The following is a 19,488-nucleotide window of genomic DNA, read 5'->3' as shown; positions in this document are numbered from 1 at the left end:
TTGGCTACTTTCAAGCCAGCGCATTGCCAGACCCATATTAAGCCTTACCTCCATGTAAAGAACAGCCACGTCTATTCTTCCAAGGACCTTAGTTCTTTTTGTTTGTACACATGGAAACAGCTCCTTGGGGAGTTTATAGAATCACCTGCACAGTAGACTGACAGAAGAATCCTGGCAGGAACAGATACTGTCTTTGCCAGTTTGAAGCACTTCTATCTCCCTTCTGTTCAGAGTGGCTATAGATCTTGGCCTTTTTCCCCAGACCTTTTTGCCCCCCCAAAACATCCCTTTAACAGCACTTTAGCACAGGCAAGGCTACAGGGACAAAGTTTAAATGCTGCTGGGAGTGGGAGATTTCTTTAGAGAGGCAAGGAAGAAAGAAGGGAGAATAGCTTGCAACTCTACCCTCTGCTGATAGTAGGGCACTGGATACCCTAGGAAGGTCAGGGCACTGGATAGACATGACTCATCATTCTTTGATTTGCTGAGCATGACTATTCTGATATCAGAGATTAGGTTTAAATGGGGTGAAGGTATACTTTTGTTCTTCTGCCGTTTTTTTTTTTTTTTTTTTTTGGCGGGACGCAGGCCTCTCACTGTTGTGGCCTCTCCTGTTGTGGAGCACAGGCTCCAGACGCGCAGGCTCAGTGGCCATGGCTCACGGGCCCAGCCGCTCTGCGGCATGCGGGATCTTCCCGGACCGGGGCACGAATCCGTGTCCCCTGCATCGACAGGCGGACTCTCAACCACTGCGCCACCAGGGAAGCCCTGGCGTTTTGGTTTTGAGGCGTCTCTTAGAAGCTTTCAAATTGGAAGTAACTTACTAGAGTTGAACAAAAGAAGGGGCAAAAGGACTCTCACTGAGTGTGGAACTGCTGATGGCTCCTACTAAGGGGAAAAGATGTCTATAGAGTTAGCTATACACCTACTAAAGCAGAGCAAGGAGGCAGGGTTACAGAGTTTCATGGACATTTGGGTGTGATAACTTCTGTGATTATACAGATAAAAATAAACTCTTAGAGTCGGTCTGTTTTAATAAATATTTTGCCATAATTGTCTCCCCCCCACATGCCCCCCCATCTCCACAAGAATGTTTTTTTTCTAGCCTTCATCTATTAGACAAGGTAAAAGTAATCATTCTTGCTATGCTCTTGGGAGAGTTTCAGGCCTGTGCTTGTGCATTCAGTAGGAGGTAATATGCTATGACTATAATGCCTGCTGTAATGAATTTGTACAGTAGATGCTATGGGTTATTCTGAGCTCAGGGCCCAGCCTTCCTTTATTTTTGTTCCAAAACAAGTTTGTTACCCATTCATCTCCTAATGTATGACACTTCATTTTATTTTATTTTATATGAATAACTTTTTTATTAACCTTTTAATCATTTAATTAACCTATTTTTGTTTTTTGGTTTTTTTAACATCTTTATTGGTGACACTTCATTTTATATTAAGGAAGGTTTAGAATATCTAATGTCCCTTGAATTAATTTCTTACCAAGCTTTCTTGGGTTAGTTGTGCACCAGTTGCTGGTCTGCACTGCCATTCCTGTGCAAAGTTCCCAGGGGCCCGAATGATACTTGATTTTCAATTTTTCTGCCCCTTTTATAATTTACTTCAATGATTATGCTAAATTTAGAATTCAAATTTAAAATGTGAACAATATCTTTATTTTAATATAACTTTTGTGTGCATAGAAACCATATAAGTAAAAAAGTGTAAGATTACATAGGTGATTATATTACAAAAGGGAGAAAAACTAGTGTCTGAATATTGCATTCTGGATAGAGTTCCAGGTATATATATAGTAAAGCTTTAAAGAGACCTATTTCTTAAGCTGAGCAGCTGACCCACCTCAGGGCAATGCTCTCTCCTCACAACCTTAGTATTTTTTGCCAAAAGGCCCAGATTTGAGTAAAGGGGAGCACCGTGAGCGCAGGATCCGGGCATAAGGACTGCAGTCTGTTGAGCTTTGGCAGGTGGGTGTTCGGGGCAGTAAGTTACGAAGAAAGGGTTTCTTCCCTGGGGGCTGTTGGTTTGGTTGCTGGTTTTCCTGGTTGGCACCGAGGCGCTTTTTGGTAGAAGCCTGGCCTTGGAGTTTCAGCACAGTATGATACTGCTCTGCGATGCATGCTGCCTTCTTCCGAAGGTCCAGTTTTACCAGCATCATGTTATTCTGCAGCTCAGCCAGGGTCTGATCCTAAGGAAGATCAACAAAGTTATAGAAAACATTTCTGTCTAATCTATTATAGAAACAGGAGGGCAAGGTAATACACACTATCCACTACTAGTTACTAAAACTGCTTTTTACAAAGATTAACTCTTTATGGCCAGAGCTTTTAACTGAATAGGAGGGTATTTTAAGACCCAAACAAACAGCACTGAATAGAAGGACCTCTTCTAACACATCAGGTAGTATGAGCTTGAATGATTTTACTTAAGCTCCAAGAGCCTCAGTTCCTAGGTATCAAATTAGCCTAGGATGGTTTTTTTTTTTTAACATTTGAATACATCTGGAAACAGGATGCATTTACTGATGACAGTGTCATAGCTTAATTGTTAGTGTTTTGTCTTACAATTAATTGTTTCTTATAATCTAAGCATCTTGGATGAAATATGATAGTATCTACCTCCCTAGGGTTGTTATAACAGAAAAAGCCTACAAATTACTTAACATAATGCCTTGTACTTAGTGAATGGTTATTTTGCAAGGAAGAGAAACTCCCCTCACTATAAGATTAGCCTAAAAATCTTTACCTTTCTCTTTCTCATGTATACTCTGAAGTGGGCTGATGGGAGAAAGTGGTATATAGGCTTCCCTAACCTGTTTGATTAAGATGTCATCACATGTGGCCAAGGCTTGGCGAAGTTTTCCTGCTCCAGTGCTGTGGCAACAGGCTCTTTCTGCTGACTGGAGAGACTCACCAAGTTTCTGAAGCTCTGTCCGCAGCAGCCTTATATTCTGGAAAAGGAGGAGTAGGAACCAAATTGTGGCCAAGATCAACCAGTGATCTGGAGGAGTCGGAGAACCATTTGAAGAGAAGTAAAACTAGAAAGGCTAGTCATTTGAATGAGGTAGCCATTCTCTAGGACTGCAGAGAAAACATCTTGTCCTCATATGAACCAGGGATATAGTGTTGGAAATTGCCTTAGGTGAGAGCTTTGGTAACAGAGAAAGGTAATTACCTTCTGGCCCTCCTCTAACTTCTTGTCCACATCAACGATGAAGGGCTTGGCTGAGGGTGGTGGTTCTAACATTTTCTGATATTTCTGCAGCTCTGAGAGAAGGAAACAATAACCTTACATGTGTAGGCTTTCTAGCCTTGGACTTATCTCTTTAACTGAATTAACAGTAGCTTGCGGCAAACATAACAAGTGATGCTATGTGCATCCTAGGATGAAAGGTCAGGGGGATGTAGCTTGGAGTTAAGGAAATTATGTTGGAGCTGGCACCAGAAGGCCCAAGTTTGAAGAACAGCTCTTCCCTGAAACTTATGCTTCCTGCCCTGTCTCCTTCCTCACCTTCAGTGGTGGAGTTTAGCTCTGCTTTGCATTGTTCCAGTTTAGCTTTAATCTCCTGGAGCTGCTGGGTGGAGGCAGAAGCCACCAACCTTTGTGACCGCCGTAGGGACAGTTCTGACACTGATTGTTGATGGGCCACTGGCTGCTGTCTGGCTTCCTTCAAGAGAGCTTCTAGCTCTTCAATCTTCTCATCCCGCTCCTAAGAAGGAAGCAGAGAGCACAATTCCATTCAGAGTCAGACGAACCCTACAGGAATAGATGACTGAACAATGAACAAAAATTTCCGTGATACATGGGCCTCAAAATCCTGTTTGTTGGCACTTACACCATTTCCTGGCCAATCAAACTCTTAATCAATTAATCAAACATAGACTGACAAGTACAAAGCACTAAGGAGACTATAGAAAGGTGAATTACATATTCCTACCCCTATGAGAGTTTATATAATCTGTTTATATCTCAGGCAAGTAGCGATGGGAATCTGAGCAGCTAGTTGGGACTGGTTTAGGGCAACTCACCTGAAGTTCTTCTTGGTAAAAACTTGTCAGTGATTCCTTGAGGATCGTTAGTTTCTCTTCATACATTTCCTCTAGTAGTTCCTTTTGGGTGTCCAAATGTTCACTGTCAGAGGAGAAGAGAGAAGTGAGTGAAGATTCTGAGGAGTGAGCTTGGAGAGCAGATCTTGAGGCACTACTCCATCCTAGTCTCTGCTTCCCACCGTCAGGTCTAAGTGACAGAACAAGAGGGGTTACTCAGCTGGTACCTGCACCACTGTTCCCGTTGTTGCATCTGCTCCACCATCTCATTGCAAATTTCATCACGGAGCTGCATCTCCAGCCTCAACTTTTCCTGCCGTTCTTTCAAAAGCAGTGCTTTCATGGCTCCCACCACCTGTAGAAGCTCCTAGGAGGGAAAAAAAAAAAAAAAAAAGGCACAGGCCCACCTGGAAGGTAGCATGGAAAATGTATAGCCATCAAGCTGCTGCACCAAAGCTTTCTTGCATTCTCACCTCCTTGCCATATGTGGAGATGTCAACTTCATTTTCAATATCATTATCAAGGCATGGGTCTGTTTTAGCTCCAGTCTCTAAGCTGGGAGATGCCCGCAGACTGTGTTCCTTGATGAATGAATGTAGCGATGGGAATCCCAGTTGCACAGGTGGAGCATGCACAAGCTAGTGAGGGGGAAAAATCTTAACTGAATTCATTACTAGTCCCTAGTAGCTTCCTTAAGTACAGGTACCAGCCCAAAGTGAGCACAGTCATCACACCTATAGCTTCTCACCTGGCTAGTAATGGCTGAGAACTTGGCCACATGAAGGGTCTCATCATAGGTAGATGCACAGGGATTCACATTGACAATCATGCAGGAGCGGCCTCGGCCTGTGAAGAAGCCTTGGAACACTCGAGTCAACTTGCTGTCACGGAAGGGAACCAGGTTCTGCTTTGACCTGGCAGGGAATCAGAGAATAGAGCTGTGAGCAGAACTCCAGCCCTTGGGGGTATCCTAGCACTAGCCCCAGTGATGACCAGGAAGTCTCTTAGCAAACTGCAGAGCTCCAGGCCATCCTGGCTTGCAGTGAAAAGCTTACCGGTTCTGCTGGTTTTGGCGCAGGGCAGTAATACAGCGGCCCAAGGTGTGCAGAGAAGTGTTAATGTTTCCTGCTTCCTTCAGGCGCTCACCACTCTTTTGATCTTTGCAGCGCTCAGAACCAGCCAAATCACAGAGTGATAACCTTGAATGATGGACAGGATCTGACATAAGGATCCCACATGTTATGAGCTTTCTAGCCCTTTGTATAGTTTTAGGGAGGGGAGGACCCATGAAGAATCTCTGTACCCAAGGAAGAAGAGCATGAATCTAACGGAAGTAATTCCCCTGAGGACCACTCTCGTCCCCTCCCCCAATTACCATTTATGGCCAAGAACCCAAATTTCTAAATGGAAAAACTTACTCGCTAATCTTGGGGATTATATCCCCTTCCCCCTGAAGGTGCAGGATCCGGACTGAGAAGATGCTATGACTGGAAGTTAAGAAAGAGAGAAAAGTCACTGCATATCTTCTATGACCAGGTGGAGGACTAATGTTTCCTGGAACACATTGAAAGAAAGGCTGACTCATAACCCACCAACCTGCGGCTGGAGTTCTGGTTCAGGTGGGTGCTGGCAAAGCTCTGGTTTTTACGACCCACTTTCAGGAGTTTCCAGGCCTCCTCAGCATCCTGAACATGAATCCAATTGAGATCTGAGAGGCCAAGGAAAGAAGGGCATACATAAGAGGGAAGCACCTAACTCTTTTCCTAGTCTCTCCCAAGGTCCCCTCCAGGGTTCATGCCAGCCTCCCTGCTTTCCCATACCTTTCACGTAGGGATTGCCATTCTGATCCTCACACAGCCGCAGCGTCTGCCTCTTGCGCTGCTGGCTATGTAGTTCTAACAGGTCATAAAGCAGTTCATTGTAGATCTCAAAGAAGGAGATCCAGATGGAGAAGCGAACATCTGCAGGGACACTTACTGGGGCAGTGTCTGGCTGTGCCCATTGGTGACTCGTTTCTGGGGAAGAAGCCAATGTACAGAGCATCAACTCAAGAGTAGTCCATCTCCCCTTTGGCCTGCAGGGGCCTCAGAAGGTGAAGCTCAGGTTGCAACCTCTGGTCTGTACCCCTGGAAGTTTTGGGGAGTAGAGAATAAGTTCCTACTGTTACTTGGCACAGAGCCCAGTCATGGTACATACCATCCAGCTGGCTACTGCTGGTAAACTGACTGGTGGAGGAGAGCCCAGCAATGCCACTGTCAAAGCTGGTGCTGGTACCCATCCGACTTTCAATGTAGACACTCTTCTTCAAGGAGGTGGACAGCTCCTCCTGGAGGAGTCCAGGGATAACATAAGCACAAAACTTTCTGGAGATTTTGTCCCCCATCCCTGCCTCTGTGAACACCAACACTTTACCTCTTGGAGGCCTCCATTTAGCAGGGCCAGTTTCTTCAATTCCTCCTGCCGGATCTGCTTGCTGTCTAGCCACATTACCTCGTTGGAGAGCACAGGCTTCAGATCAGGTGTTGGATGAAGTTGGCCTTGGAGACTATTGAAAATCAGAGCCAGGGACCGGGGCAGGATCCCACCATCCTTGATGGTACCTGGAGGCATGTGAAAGGTGGACAGCTGTAGTAAGTGCTGTTCCCCAACTCAGAGTATCAAAAGGCAAAGACAGTCAGCAGTTCTGTGAGGCCTATTACTCACCTTGAATTGTGTGGGTTTTCCCTGAGTTGGTGACTCCATATGTATAGATGAGCCAGTTCTGTCCTTTAAGTACATCCTTGACCATCTCCTTCACAGTCAGGTTGAAGAAACATTCCTGGCCCACTTCTGGCCCAAAGATCTAGAGACACACCCAATTTCTCAGAGGCCCATCCTTCGTTTCCCACTTTTCTCTGTGCAGAGCCAGTAGAGATACATCCCTTCCTGGGTGGTTGGCTCTGGAGACTACTCAAGCAACTTCTTCCTGCATTGCTGCCAGCTGCTGCCTAAATACTCTCTGCTAGTCCATTTTTCATCCAAATCAACAAATACTTATGGAATTTATCCACTAAGTCCAATGCTGCACACAAAATGGAACAACATAATGGTCACAAGCATGGGCTTGGGAGATAGATGGATCTAGACTCAAGTCCTAACTCTACCAATGATTAGCTACATGACTTCAGCAACATTATACTCACCAAGCCACAGTATCCTTACCAGGAAATTAGGGACAATGATGATAATAATAACAATAGAGTTGTTGGGAATTAATGCACATAAAGTGCTCGACACACTGACTAGCACATAACAAGCATCCCCCAGATTGTAGACCTGCATATATAAGGAGTCACAGTCAAGTAAAAAGCTTTCCTTCTAAAGAGGGAATAAAGTTGCCCCTAGGTGTTGGTCCCTTGTTCACATGTCAGTAACTCCATACCTGGGAAAAGGTGAATCTGTGGGTGGCCTGTCCAATTCCTCGCTCATTGCTCTTCTGGGCAAAAGAGTCCTTGGGTGCCTGTAGGGCAAGGGTCTCTATATTCTCAATACGGACACAACCCTGAGAAGGGGGAAAACACAGTTGTCACAGAAGGAAACATTCCTGGGAACCTCTACTGTACTATATCATTCCACCTTGAATCCTCCCTCCTCAGAAACTTACCTGATCCTCCTGTCGTTCTAACTCTGAAGATAACAAGGGCCTGACCCTCAGGTATACTTTCACCTTCTCTGTACTATCTTCAGATGGAACCTGTGGCAGAATTCCAGGCCAATATCACAGATTAATCTCAACAGTTACTTCTGAGCAGATGGGCAAATATAGCATATTTCCTGGGAATCATGCTAACACTACCTCTATTCCACCTCAAATGACTCTGTGCCATTACTTGGGTTCCATAATCATTCCAACCCACATGGAGTTTTTCAGTACTTAATCACCCTTCCTTGTCTCTTCACTATCCTGAAAACTTGGCTTACCACAGATTATCTGAGTCAGAACTAGTTGACTGGTATGAAAATCAGCATGTGATATAGCAAAAGACAGTAGTTAAGCACCCTGGAGGCAGACATACCTGAATTTGAGTCCCAATTTCATCATTTAGTAACTATGAGATCTTGAACAAGTTCTTTAAATTCTTTTCACCTCAGTTTCCTCATCTGTAGAGTGGGGTTAATAATAGCACCCACCACGTTCATTCAACAGATATTTAGAGATCTGTCTACTCTGGCCCAGAAATTCTAAGAGCTCTGGTAGTCCACAGTGAAGAACATTAACAAGGCTCCTGCTCTCATGAAACTTCTACAAAAGGGGAGACTTCTGAGTAGAGTTGTTCTCAACCATGGCCATGTCCCTTTCAAGGGACATTTAGTAATGTGGGGACAGGTTTCCCGGTTGTCACAAACGGTAAGCAGCTACTGACATCTAGTGGGTAGAGGCCAGGAATGCTGCTTAACGTCTTACAACGCACAGGACGGCCCTGTATGACAAAGAATTATCTGGCCCCAAATATCAATAATGCTGCAGCTGAGAAACCTCAGCTCAGCAGAAAGAAAAGCTCCTTAAATGGAAGCTGTGGTTGATATTAAAACCTGAATGTACATTCCACCTACTTAATGGCAATATGACCTTGTGCAAATTATTTAAAATGTCTGGGACTCATGGCAAAGGAGACACAACAATTGCCTTCCCTCATAGGATTAACTGAGAGTATGCAATTGAGGATGTTTCATTAATGCAATGCAATTAATAGTTTTCTTATGGACACACAACTGTACATGTTTTACTTGTCATGCTCTTAATTTTGAGTTGATCCCTCAAACCCTAAGATTGCTGGATTTTTTACCTCATGCTACTCTGTATGGACAACTAGTAGGCTAAGGATATCACTTTCTGTCCCCAAGCCACTGTTCAACTCCTTTACCTGCTGCTTGTCTTCCAGGGAGGTGGAGATGACAGAGCAGTCTGACAGCAGGTCCTTGCGTACCACAGATCCCAAATCTGCAGCTGTGGACTCAAACATGGGGGAGACTACGACCTCCTCATCCGACAGCAAGCCGGCTGGTGGAGAAAGGATCCCTTGCGACATTTCAGCAGGGGCAGTTTAGGTCTAAAAAGAGACAAGAGTGGGTAGAGAGGAGAACCTTAAGGGATAAAAGGGGCGGCAAATTCTGGGTAAGAAACAATTCCCTGGCCCCAGGACAATCTAGTCTCGCTGCCTGAATTCTTACTCCCTTTTCCCTTAAACTACCAGCAAAGGGGAAGGGAATGAGAGAAAGAGTTAATAATTTAATCCAATCTGAGGCAGCATTTCGGACTGCGAACAGGAATGAACAGATATCCGGCTCCGAAAGCATAAGGCCACGCTCCAAGTAGGGTGCCTCGCTCAACGGTGTCGTGGAGGCGGTGTCAGTAGCCCTAGGCTCCTGCTCCAACCTCGCCCCCCAGGCCCACAGTGAGGACAGTGGTATTAAGAAAAAAAGGGATGGCGGCAGTTCCGCTTTCTGAAAGCCGAATCCGCCAGGGCAAAAGCAAGTACCTCAGCTGGGCTCAAGCACAGCCGCACACTCACCCGAAGACGCCACACTTCTACGGTACCGGCTCACTCTCACTCCGCGGCCGAACCTGGACTTTCCTAGCCTAAGCACAACTCCGCCCACGAGGTGCACCTTTGTTACTGATACAATGTTTTAAATTACGCGCTGCTTTCGTTCAGCGAATCAGATAGCGAAATCTGCACCTACCAATCGGCGCAAGGGGGCGGGCGAGACCGGGAAACTGCTAAGGCTTGACCTCTCTGCTCTAATGCAAGACGGGTTACCAACTGTCGGAGTTTGGAGTTGGGCCCACTGGAACTCCGGTTTATCAGTTTTTCTTGAACCCTAGGCATTTCTTTTCTAAGAAGCCTAAAGGCAATCCTTAGGCTCCAGTCGCCATCCTCTCACAGGAGACCTAGTTTAGGGCGCTTGTTCATCCTGGGGTTGGGGGGTGGGGTGGGGTGGGGGTGGGGTGGGGAGGGGACTACATTTCCCATGACGCACCGCGAACAAACACCGGAACTCGATTTCCCAGAATCCCGCGGGCTTTAGCCCTACCAGACGGTCTTCCTTCAGGGGTTGGAGACTTCGGGGCCAAGATGGCGACCGGGACGGGCAGTAAGTAATTGCGCTGCTCTTGTGTGGAAGGTGTTTGAAGCGCCAAGGCCAGGCAACAGATTTCTGTCACGCTTTTAGAGAGTAGGAACAATGATTTGCCTGAGGGCCCAGGGCCGTCAAAGACCTGCGCTCGACCGGCGTTGTGAAGGCCAACGGTTGGGGGCCTAGAAGCGTAGAGTCTTGTGTTTCAGTAAGGCCGCGGAGTTTTTGAGAGAAGCACCTCAGGGAGTTCTTGTATGTTTGGGCGCTCCGCGGAGTGAGAGGAGAAAAGGTTCCTCAGAGGCTCGGGCGTGTGGGCAGACATGTTGTCCACACAACAGCTATATGGAATGGCTGGCGTCTCAAAGAGTCGTTTTCTGACGAACGTTTGTGAGGCCTGTACTTACAGAGAAATGGGGTATCTTAATCGTGAGCTTTTTCTGCCACTGGGGGAAAATTGCATTTCGTGCATCTCAGCCATTTCCCCCTGTTTCACGGAGTGAAAAGGTTTTTTAGGCCCAGCAGCTAAAGGGTAGTGGGTGTTCCTGAGAGAAGTAAACAAGTTTATGCTAAGAAGGAGGTGGGGCAATGCAGGGTGGGGTGTGGGGGCTGGCCGCTCGGAATCCTGGGAAATAGCCCTTGCATCCAAATTGGAATAAAGCATTCTTGTTTGGCTACGCCGCGGGGCATGCAGAGTCTTGGTTCCCCTCTTCCGGGATCCAACCCGTGTCTCCTGCAGTGGAAGTACAGAGTCTTAACCACTGGACCGCCAGGGAAGTCCCTGGAGTAAAGCATTCTTAAAACTGGGTCTCTGGGGAGAACTGCGATAAATTAATGACTCTTTTTTTATAAAAAAACATAGAGTAACCGTGGTATTTGAAGAAAAAATGTTTTGCCATATACTCAGTGCAGTTCTCATGCAATGAATAGGCATCACCCTAGTGGTGGTGTTTACTAGAGAGGTGAAAATGAAGATTTGGTGATAGTGGCTCACTTTGTCCTTACAGGTTGGGATGTTCTGTGTTAGGCTTTTAGTCCTCCCTTTGGGGCTTAGAATTAGTGTCTCAGTGGTTGTCTCCAAGTCTTCTCTCCTTTCAGAACATAAACTGCTGAGTACTGGCCCTACAGAGCCATGGTCCATCCGAGAGAAGCTGTGTTTAGCGTCTTCCGTTATGAGGAGTGGAGATCAAAATTGGTAAGGTATCTGCTTTCTTGGCTATTAGAAACTGTCGGGTATTTTTTTTTTATACCGGTGGATTCCATAAGTTAACCTTTAAGCAGCATTTGTTTTTTAACAGCTTTATTGAGATATAGTTCACTTACCATAAAATTAACCAAGTATATTCACAGAATTTAGTATATTTGGAATTGTAAGACCGTCACTAGAGTCTAATTTTAGAACATTTTAAATACCCCTGAAAGAAGTCTCTTATCCCTTAGCAGTTATTCTACAGTCTCCTCTTTACCTCTCTAACATCTCCCCTCCTCCACCCCCACCAACCACTCATCTACTTTGTCTCTCTATAGATAACTAACTTTGGACATTTCATGTAGATAGAATCATATAGTTTGTGGTTGTCTGTGACTGGCTTTTTTCACTTAGCATAGTGCTTTCAAGGTTCATTCATGTTGGAGTATGTATCAGTACTTTATTCCTTTTTTTTTTTTTTTTTAATATTATTTGGCTGCATTAGGTCTTAGTTGCTGCATGTGGGATCTTTCGTTGTGGCTCGCGGGCTTAGTTGTCCCGCAGCACATGGGATCTTAGTTCCCCTGCAACACATGGGATCTTAGTTCCCTGACCAGGGATCACACCCTCGTCCCCTGCATTGGAAGGCAGATTCTTAGCCACTGGACCACCAGAGAAGTCCCCTTTATTCCTTGTTTTGATTAAATAATAGTCCGTGTGTGGGTATGCCACATTTTGTTTACCATTTGTCAGTTGATGAACATTTGGGTTGTTTCCATTTTTCTGACTATTATAATTAATGCTGCTATGAACATTTGTGTACAAGATTTTGTGCAGATATGTTTCCAGTTGTCTTGAAAGAGTGGAATTGCTAGATCATATTGTAATTCTCTATTCAACTTCTTGAGGAACTGCCAAACTAGGAAGTGGCCCCACTGTTTGACATTCCCACCAGCAATAAATGAGGGCCCCAATTTCTCTGCATGCTTGACAACATTTATTGTTGTCTTTTTTCGTTATAGCTGTACTAATGAGTATGAAATGGTATCTCATTGTGGTTTTGATTTGCATTTCCCTGATGATCAGTAGTGTTGTTGAGAATGTTTTCATGTTCTTATTGGCCATTTGTATGTCTTTTTTGTAAAAATGTCTGTTCAGATCCCTTGGATTATTTTTCATTATTGAGTTTTAAGATTCTTTATATATTCTGGACACAAATCCCTTGTTAGATAGATGATTTGCAAACATTTCTCCTGTTTTGTGTGTTGCCTTTCTTAGGTATTGTTGATATCTGTTGGTATTGCCTACAGCACAAAAGTTGTTAGTTTTGATACGAGTTTATTTTTTCTTCTGTTGCTTGTGCTTTTAGTGTCGTAGCTAAGAAACTGTTTACGTCTATATTTTCTTCTAACAACTTTCAACTCTCCACATTTAGGTCTTTGATCCATTTTGAGTTAATTTTTGTGTAGGTTGTAAAGCAGGAGCCTCTTTTGCATGTAGGTATGCAACTGTCCCAGGACTCAGTATTTGTTGAAAACATTATTCTTTCCCTATTGAATTGTCTTAGCACTCAGTATTTCTTTTAAGTACCAGAAAATAGGACTGTGTGTGGTTTCCAATCTTTTTTGCTACCAGGACATACGCTTTCATTTTTAACATTAGTCCTTTTTTTCCCCCCTCTTTTTTCCCTCAGGATCTAAGGACACCTTTTAATTGTCTTAAGTGTTCAGATTACTTAATACACAAATTTGCATTTGTATGGTATATCTCTACTACTTTAACCATTCAAATGAGTTTACCAAAGCACCATTGCTGGTCACACTTAACACTTAAACAATTTTATGTTTTTTGTTTGTTTGCTTTTTCGGTATGTGGGCCTCTCACTGTTGTGGCCTCTCCCATAGCGGAGTACAGGGTCCGGACGCTCAGGCTCAGCGGCCATGGCTCACGGGTCGAGCCACTCCGCGGCATGTGGGATCTTCCCAGACCGGGGCACAAACCCGTGTTCCCTGCATCGGCAGGCGGACTCTCAACCACTGCGCCACCAGGGAAGCCCCTTTATGTATTTTTCAAATAAGTTGTCAAAGATGAAACCAGGATCTTCCAGGTAGCAGCTGTTCTCGAGCTGGTAAATCCTGCGACAAAACGAAGCACACTAATTTGGTAAATCTCAGATTGAACTTAAATATAACTCAAATATAAACTGAACTCATTTTTAAACGAAATACCAAGTAAACTGAATTGAAATAGAATCTAATCTCTATATTTTCTTACATTTTTATATAAAAAATAGTAGAACACTTAAGTAAAACTTTAAAATTTTAAATTGTATTTATATTTTGAGGAGGTACTTAAGTCATAAGGTTCAAAATTCAAAATGGTTGGGACTTCCCTGGTGGCTCACTGGTTAAGAATCCGCCTGCCAATGCAGGGGACACGGGTTTGAGCCCTGGTCTGGGAAGATCCCACATGGCGCGGAGCAACTAAGCCTGTGCACCACAACTACTGAGCCTGTGCTCTAGAGCCCGTGAGCCACAACTACTGAGACCGTGTGCCACAACTACTGAAAACCGCGCACCTAGAGCCCATGCTCCGCAACAAGAGAAGCCACTGCAGTGAGAAGCCTGTGCACTGCAACGCAGAGTAGCCCCCACTCGCCGCAGCTAGAGAAAGCCCGCGCGCAGCAATGAAGACCCAAAGAAGCCAAAAATAAGTGAAGAAATAAATAAAAATTAAAATGGTACACAGTGTTTTCCTCCCATCACTGTATCTTATCTCCCAGGGTTAGCAGTTTCTTGTGTTTCTCTGCCATTAAATTTGTATACATGAACAAATAAATATTTTCTTTTCCCCTCTCTTTTTTAAACACAACTGGTTATATATTATGCACAGTGTTCTTTACCTTGTCACTGCTACTTTTTCTTTAACTTAGTACTGTATCTTATAGACCCTTGTATATCTTCATATGAAGATCTAGCTCATTTTTTTTAACAGCTGCATGATATTTTATGCAGTACCATAATTTATTTAACTAGAACTCTGTTGATGGGCATTTGCTAATATAAATATAGCCTTGAGTAGTTATGTATGAATTGTATCTAAGATAAACTGAAAGTAGAATTATTGAGTCAAAGAATATATATGTTTATAAAATTTGATAAGTATTTCAAATTGCCCTACTCAGAGATTTGTTTCAATTTATACTCCCATTGGTAATATGTCATAGTACTTGTTTTTCTATGGCCTGGTTCATAGAATGTGGTGGTATGTATTTTTGATCTTTGACAGTATGAGATCAAACTTTGAAATAGTTCTCATATCTTTCATTTGCATCTATCCTATGATGAGTGAAGTTAAATATCTTCTTGTGTTGAAGAGCCACTTTTATTTCCTTTTCTGTAAACTGCTTTTTCCTGTTTTTCTATTTGACTATTAGTCTTTCTCTTTGACTGGGGGTGGGGGGGGTGGGGTGGCTCCTTATATATTAGGGAGATTAGCCATTTGTCTATTTTGAGGTGCATTTTTTTAAACCACTTTGCTATTTGGCTTTGCTTAATGTAATATTTTTACATGAAGAGTTTTAAAATGTAGTCTTAATAATTTTCTCTTATACCTCCTGGATTTTGTGACATAATTAGAAAGTTCTTCTCTAGTGTGAGGTTATAAAATCTCCTTTGATTTCTTCTAGTACTTTTATGGTTATATTTTTTAAAATATATAAATCTTTGATCGATTTGGGGGCTTTTCTTGGTATAAAGAAAGGTGTAATTTACGGATCAAACTTTATTTTTTGCTGATAGCTATCCACATAACAATGTTAAAGTAAATTTTTTTTTTTTTTTTTTTTGTGGTACGCGGGCCTCTCACTGTTGCGGCCTCTCCCGTTGCGGCGCACAGGCTCCGGATGCTCAGGCTTAGCGGCCATGGCTCATGGGCCCAGCCGCTCTGCGGCATGTGGGATCTTCCCGGACCGGGGCACGAACCCGTGTCCCCTGCATCAGCAGGCGAACTCTCAACCACTGCGCCACCAGGGATAAAGTAAATTTTTTTTTTTTTTTTTTTTTTTATTTTTTGGTACGTGGGCCTCTCACTGCCGTGGCCTCTCCCGCTGCGGAGCACAAGCTCCGGACACGCAGGCCCAGCAGCCATGGCCCACGGGCCCAGCCGCTCCGCGGCATATGGGATCCTCCCAGACCGGGGCACGAACCCGCGTCCCCTGCATCGGCAGGCGGACTCCCAACCACTGCGCCACCAGGGAAGCCCCTAAAGTAAATTTTTTATAAAAGAAAAAACTCTGAAACCATTATCCCAACACAAAATTCAAAACTTTTTTGTTTTTAAAGTTGTGAAATACTTCAGCCACATGGAAAAGTAGGGAGAGTAATACAGAGTGCCCATGTATCTGGTACCTGCATTTAAGAAATCTTAATATTTTGTCATGTTTCCTTCAGATCTTTTTAAAGAAATAGACACAGTTGAAGCCCCTTCACGCTCTTGCATCAAACCATTTCAGTCTATTTTCATTTTTGCCTGTTTCTTCCTTTGTCTTTATACCTGTAACTTTTTAAAAAGTCACATGAGTGCATCATAGCAGAAAATTGTGTCACCTTTTTTCAGTTAATATTATGTTATAAATACATTCTGTATTACCATATATTTTATATTTCATAGTTATTTTTATGGGTTGTTTAATATTTTCTAGAGATGAAGTGCCATAAGTTAAATATCCTCTTGCAGGCATTAGGAAAAACCTAACTGTTCATCAGTCTGGTCAAGTCTACATGGTGCTTTCTTCCTGGTGCTTGCTTCTTTTGTTATTTTCTTATATTCCTAAGGGTTGTATTAATAGATCAAAAGATAACTTTTGGGGGGCTGGAATATTTTACAGATTGCTTCCCAAATGACAGATGTTTTCTGAAAGAACCAAGATCAACATAAAAATATTTTCCCAAATGAACAGAAATGATACTTTACTAGGTCCTGATAGCTTCACTTCACTCAGGAAATACATCATGTAGGAAAACTGTTCAGCAATGATGCTTTCCCTCTAAAATGACTTTTCAGTAGCTGTGGCATTTTCCATAGTCACATATTGCAGAATATTTCCTAGTGACAATTTTTTACTCCAAAGTTTGTACTCTAAACCTTGAACTCTCAGTACACCTTCTCTCTTTTTTTTCAATTTGGTATGTGATAAGGCTTTTCTAATTTTGTAGGGTATCAGTTAGCAGAGCAATCAAGCCCTTTGCAGAACCTGGCCGCCCTCCAGACTGGTTCTCTCAAAAAGTAAGTTCCCAAGTAAATGTTATTTTAGAGCACTTTTTGAGATGTGAAGTGGGTTCCCTTCCAGGTCCTGCCTTTTTTCTTTTTGGTCTTTAAGTATCTTATTTATTTGTTCTTATGTTTATTTCTTTTTTAAATTTTATTGAAGTATAGTTGACTTACAATGTTGTGTTAATTTCTGCTGTACAGCAAAGTGATTCAGTTATACATGCATATATTCTTTTTCATATTCTTTTCCATTATGGTTTATCACAGGATATTGAATATTGTTCCCTGTGCTATACAAAAGCACCTTGTTTATCCATCCTGTATATAATAGTTTGCATCTGCTAATCCCAAACTCCCCATCCTTTCCTCCCCCACACCCCCTTCTCCTTGGTAACCACAAGTCTGTTCTCTATGTCTGTGAATATCTTCTTTATCCATTCACTTGTCGATGGATATTTAGGTTGTTTCCATGTCTTAGCTTGGCTATTGTAAATAGTGATGCTATGAACATAGGGTTGCATGTATCTTTTCAAATTATAGTTTTGTCTGGATATATGCTCTGGAGTGGGATTGCTGGATCATATAGTAGTTTTATTTTTTGTTTTTTGAGGAATCTCTGTGCTGTTTTCTTCAGTGGCCGCACCAATTTACATTCCCACCAATAGTGTTAGAGGGTTCTCTTTTTCTCCACACCCTCTCCAACATTTATTATTTGTAGACTTTTTAATGATGGCCATTCTGACCAGTGTGACCAGGTCCTACCATTTTAATCACAAGGCTTTTGTACCATGAATAGTTTGAGAATACTTTTCCTTTTTCTCAATATTTGCAGATCCATCCATATATGCCCACACTATTACAAACTATTCTTGTCAGTGTAGCATAACAGTTAAAAGACCAGTCTTGTACATTAGATGGATCTGGGTTTAATATGACTCTACTTGAAAACTTTGAACCATGAGCCTCAGTTTTCTGATTTGTAAAATCGGGATAAAAGTTGATTCAGGATTGTTGAAAGTATTTAGTTGAGTTAATACCTAGAAAGCATTTAGCACAGTGCCTTGCATACGGTAACTACTCAGTGGATATTAAGTATAAATATTGGCTCTTGGCTTGTCTTTCCTCAAATAGACAAACTCCCGGCCAGAAGACTCCCTTTTCTGTGTTACGGTATTGATTATTTTGAACTAATTTGATTGCAAAGTAATTTGTCCTCCTAGAAGCTACTCCTACCTTAAATATAGCTCTCCTGTCTAAACCTTAGTCTAATATGTTGAAACTTTGAAAGGTCATTCCTTTTTAGGCTTGCTCATCATATTTTCACTTTTTTCCATAGCATTGTGCTTCCCAGTACTCAGAGCTCCTAGAGACCACTGAGACCCCAAAGTGAGTACAAAGCCAGGCACTTGAGCCAAATCTCTTTAGTGGAGAATATTTACTGTGGAAGTCTGGTTTTTTTATGTTTATATCATGGTGTGATAAAAGTTAGAAATTATCTCTGGTTAGATGTTGGAGAAGGCTCAAAGAAAGCAAGTGGGAGTAGGAAAAAATGTTCTCTTATTCAAGTGTGTTTTTTTTGGTTTTTGTTTGTTTTTTAAATTTTTCCATAGACGGAAACGGGGTGAAAAGGGAGAAGTGGTAGAAACCGTTGAAGATGTCATTGTTCGGAAACTGACTGCTGAGCGAGTTGAGGAACTAAAGAAAGTGATAAAGGAAACCCAGGAAAAATATAGGTACTTATCAGAGAATGCAAAATGGTTGGGAGAGACAAATCGGGCTGGCTTATACTAGTCAGAATTTTTAAAATAGATTAAAAAACGCAGTCTACCTACCTCTCATCCTACAGACGGCTGAAAAGAGATGCAGAACTAATTCAAGCTGGGCACATGGACAGCAGACTGGATGAGCTTTGCAATGACATTGCGATGTGGGTTATATTATACTGTTCTTCCATCTGTACTCCTTTTTCTCTTTTTATCCTCTTCTTAAGTAATCTGGCTTATTTCCTATATCTGTCATCCCTTTAGACTTGAGAGATTCTGGAAAGGGAAAGCTGCAGAGTGGCCTGGTGGCTGGGAGGGGGTAGTGAGTCCTAGAAGGTAATGTGATAGAATATTTCAGTGTGAGAACATAACTTAGTTCTAACTTAAAAGTGGCTCTAGTTTGCCTGGGTAAAGAACTGGTAGTTAGGCAGTATACTCAAAATTCCCTATTTTGCTGATAAAGATTTATTTTTTAGGTTTTTCCTCTAGAAAGTGCTAGCCTGGCAAAAAAACTTCCCTGTGAGGGCACTGTGAAGGAGCTACAGCCGGCTAGGATCTAACCCTTAATTTCTGCTTTAGGAAAAAGAAATTGGAGGAGGAGGAGGCTGAAGTAAAGAGGAAGGCTACGGATGCGGCTTATCAGGGTAAGTAAGGTGAACCTAGTGACTGTTTAACAATTTGACTGTACACTACTGCCTGACGATGACAGTTGAAGACTGTTTGTTAACACAGAATCTGCTAATTCCAATTGCATGCTTTTCTCTGTCATCTTCTCTTTTACTAGAATAAAAACGTCCCTTTATGTCCAGGAAGAAACTCTTAGAAAGTGAGCTCTGATGAGATCTCACTAGACCTTGTGTTCTTTTAAGACACAAAAGCCTGATAATAATATATTGAACATAAACAAGGTTTTAGAAGTCAAAGCCTGTAAAAAGATTGAGAATAACTTAGTCATTGGATAAGGGGAGGAACTTCAGCATTTGTAATTCTAGGAATACATGCTTTGAGCCATTGAGGTCTTTCCCTCTTGTTAAAAGTAGAATCTTAAGTTGTTGAAGAGGATATTGAGGGATGTTTAAACTACTTTCCTACTC

General features: G+C 42.6%; 2 protein-coding genes across 7 annotated transcripts in view; one reads left to right on the top strand and one right to left on the bottom strand.

Moving 5' to 3' along the window:
• Window positions 1-1,881: 1,881 nt before the first annotated feature.
• KIF20A (kinesin family member 20A) lies at window positions 1,882-9,126 on the bottom strand. The gene is made up of 18 exons (XM_065875090.1): window positions 8,962-9,126; window positions 7,701-7,790; window positions 7,479-7,598; window positions 6,761-6,899; window positions 6,470-6,657; window positions 6,254-6,383; window positions 5,878-6,072; window positions 5,654-5,765; window positions 5,476-5,544; window positions 5,113-5,256; window positions 4,806-4,971; window positions 4,531-4,695; window positions 4,285-4,424; window positions 4,040-4,142; window positions 3,522-3,720; window positions 3,186-3,277; window positions 2,824-2,961; window positions 1,882-2,199 (listed from the first exon to the last, which is right to left on the bottom strand). Exons 1-18 carry the CDS (start codon window positions 9,124-9,126, stop codon window positions 1,882-1,884), a joined length of 2,673 nt encoding a protein of 890 aa, XP_065731162.1.
• A 1,014-nt stretch (window positions 9,127-10,140) lies between these two features.
• Window positions 10,141-19,488, top strand: part of BRD8 (bromodomain containing 8) — a 29,567-nt gene continuing 20,219 nt past the window's right edge. For 2 of the 6 annotated variants that reach the window (XM_065875652.1, XM_065875655.1), the window contains exons 1-7: window positions 10,174-10,192; window positions 11,270-11,366; window positions 16,577-16,646; window positions 17,968-18,017; window positions 18,242-18,364; window positions 18,478-18,558; window positions 18,974-19,038. In XM_065875652.1, coding sequence (XP_065731724.1) covers window positions 10,174-10,192; window positions 11,270-11,366; window positions 16,577-16,646; window positions 17,968-18,017; window positions 18,242-18,364; window positions 18,478-18,558; window positions 18,974-19,038 — 505 coding nt within the window. Of the gene's footprint in view, window positions 10,193-11,269; window positions 11,372-16,576; window positions 16,647-17,967; window positions 18,018-18,241; window positions 18,365-18,477; window positions 18,559-18,973; window positions 19,039-19,488 lie in introns of those variants that run through there. The other 4 variants (XM_065875653.1, XM_065875656.1, XM_065875657.1 and 1 more) reach the window with 4 other exon arrangements.

This window comes from Phocoena phocoena, chromosome 3, assembly GCF_963924675.1.
Source record: "Phocoena phocoena chromosome 3, mPhoPho1.1, whole genome shotgun sequence".
Classification (NCBI taxonomy): Eukaryota; Metazoa; Chordata; class Mammalia; order Artiodactyla; family Phocoenidae; genus Phocoena; species Phocoena phocoena.
This window is presented reverse-complemented; position numbering and strand designations above follow the sequence as displayed.

What these genes read in the sequence shown, in the direction of transcription:
- KIF20A (XM_065875090.1), bottom strand. Translation starts at nt 9,126, where the DNA reads ATGTCGCAAGGGATCCTTTCTCCACCAGCCGGCTTGCTGTCGGATGAG. An exon ending in TAAATGGAGGCCTCCAAGAG is followed by an intron (nt 6,384 to 6,469) that starts GTAAAGTGTTGG and finishes GGACTCCTCCAG; the next exon opens with GAGGAGCTGTCCACCTCCTT. An exon ending in ATAATCCCCAAGATTAGCGA is followed by an intron (nt 5,257 to 5,475) that starts GTAAGTTTTTCC and finishes CCATCATTCAAG; the next exon opens with GTTATCACTCTGTGATTTGG.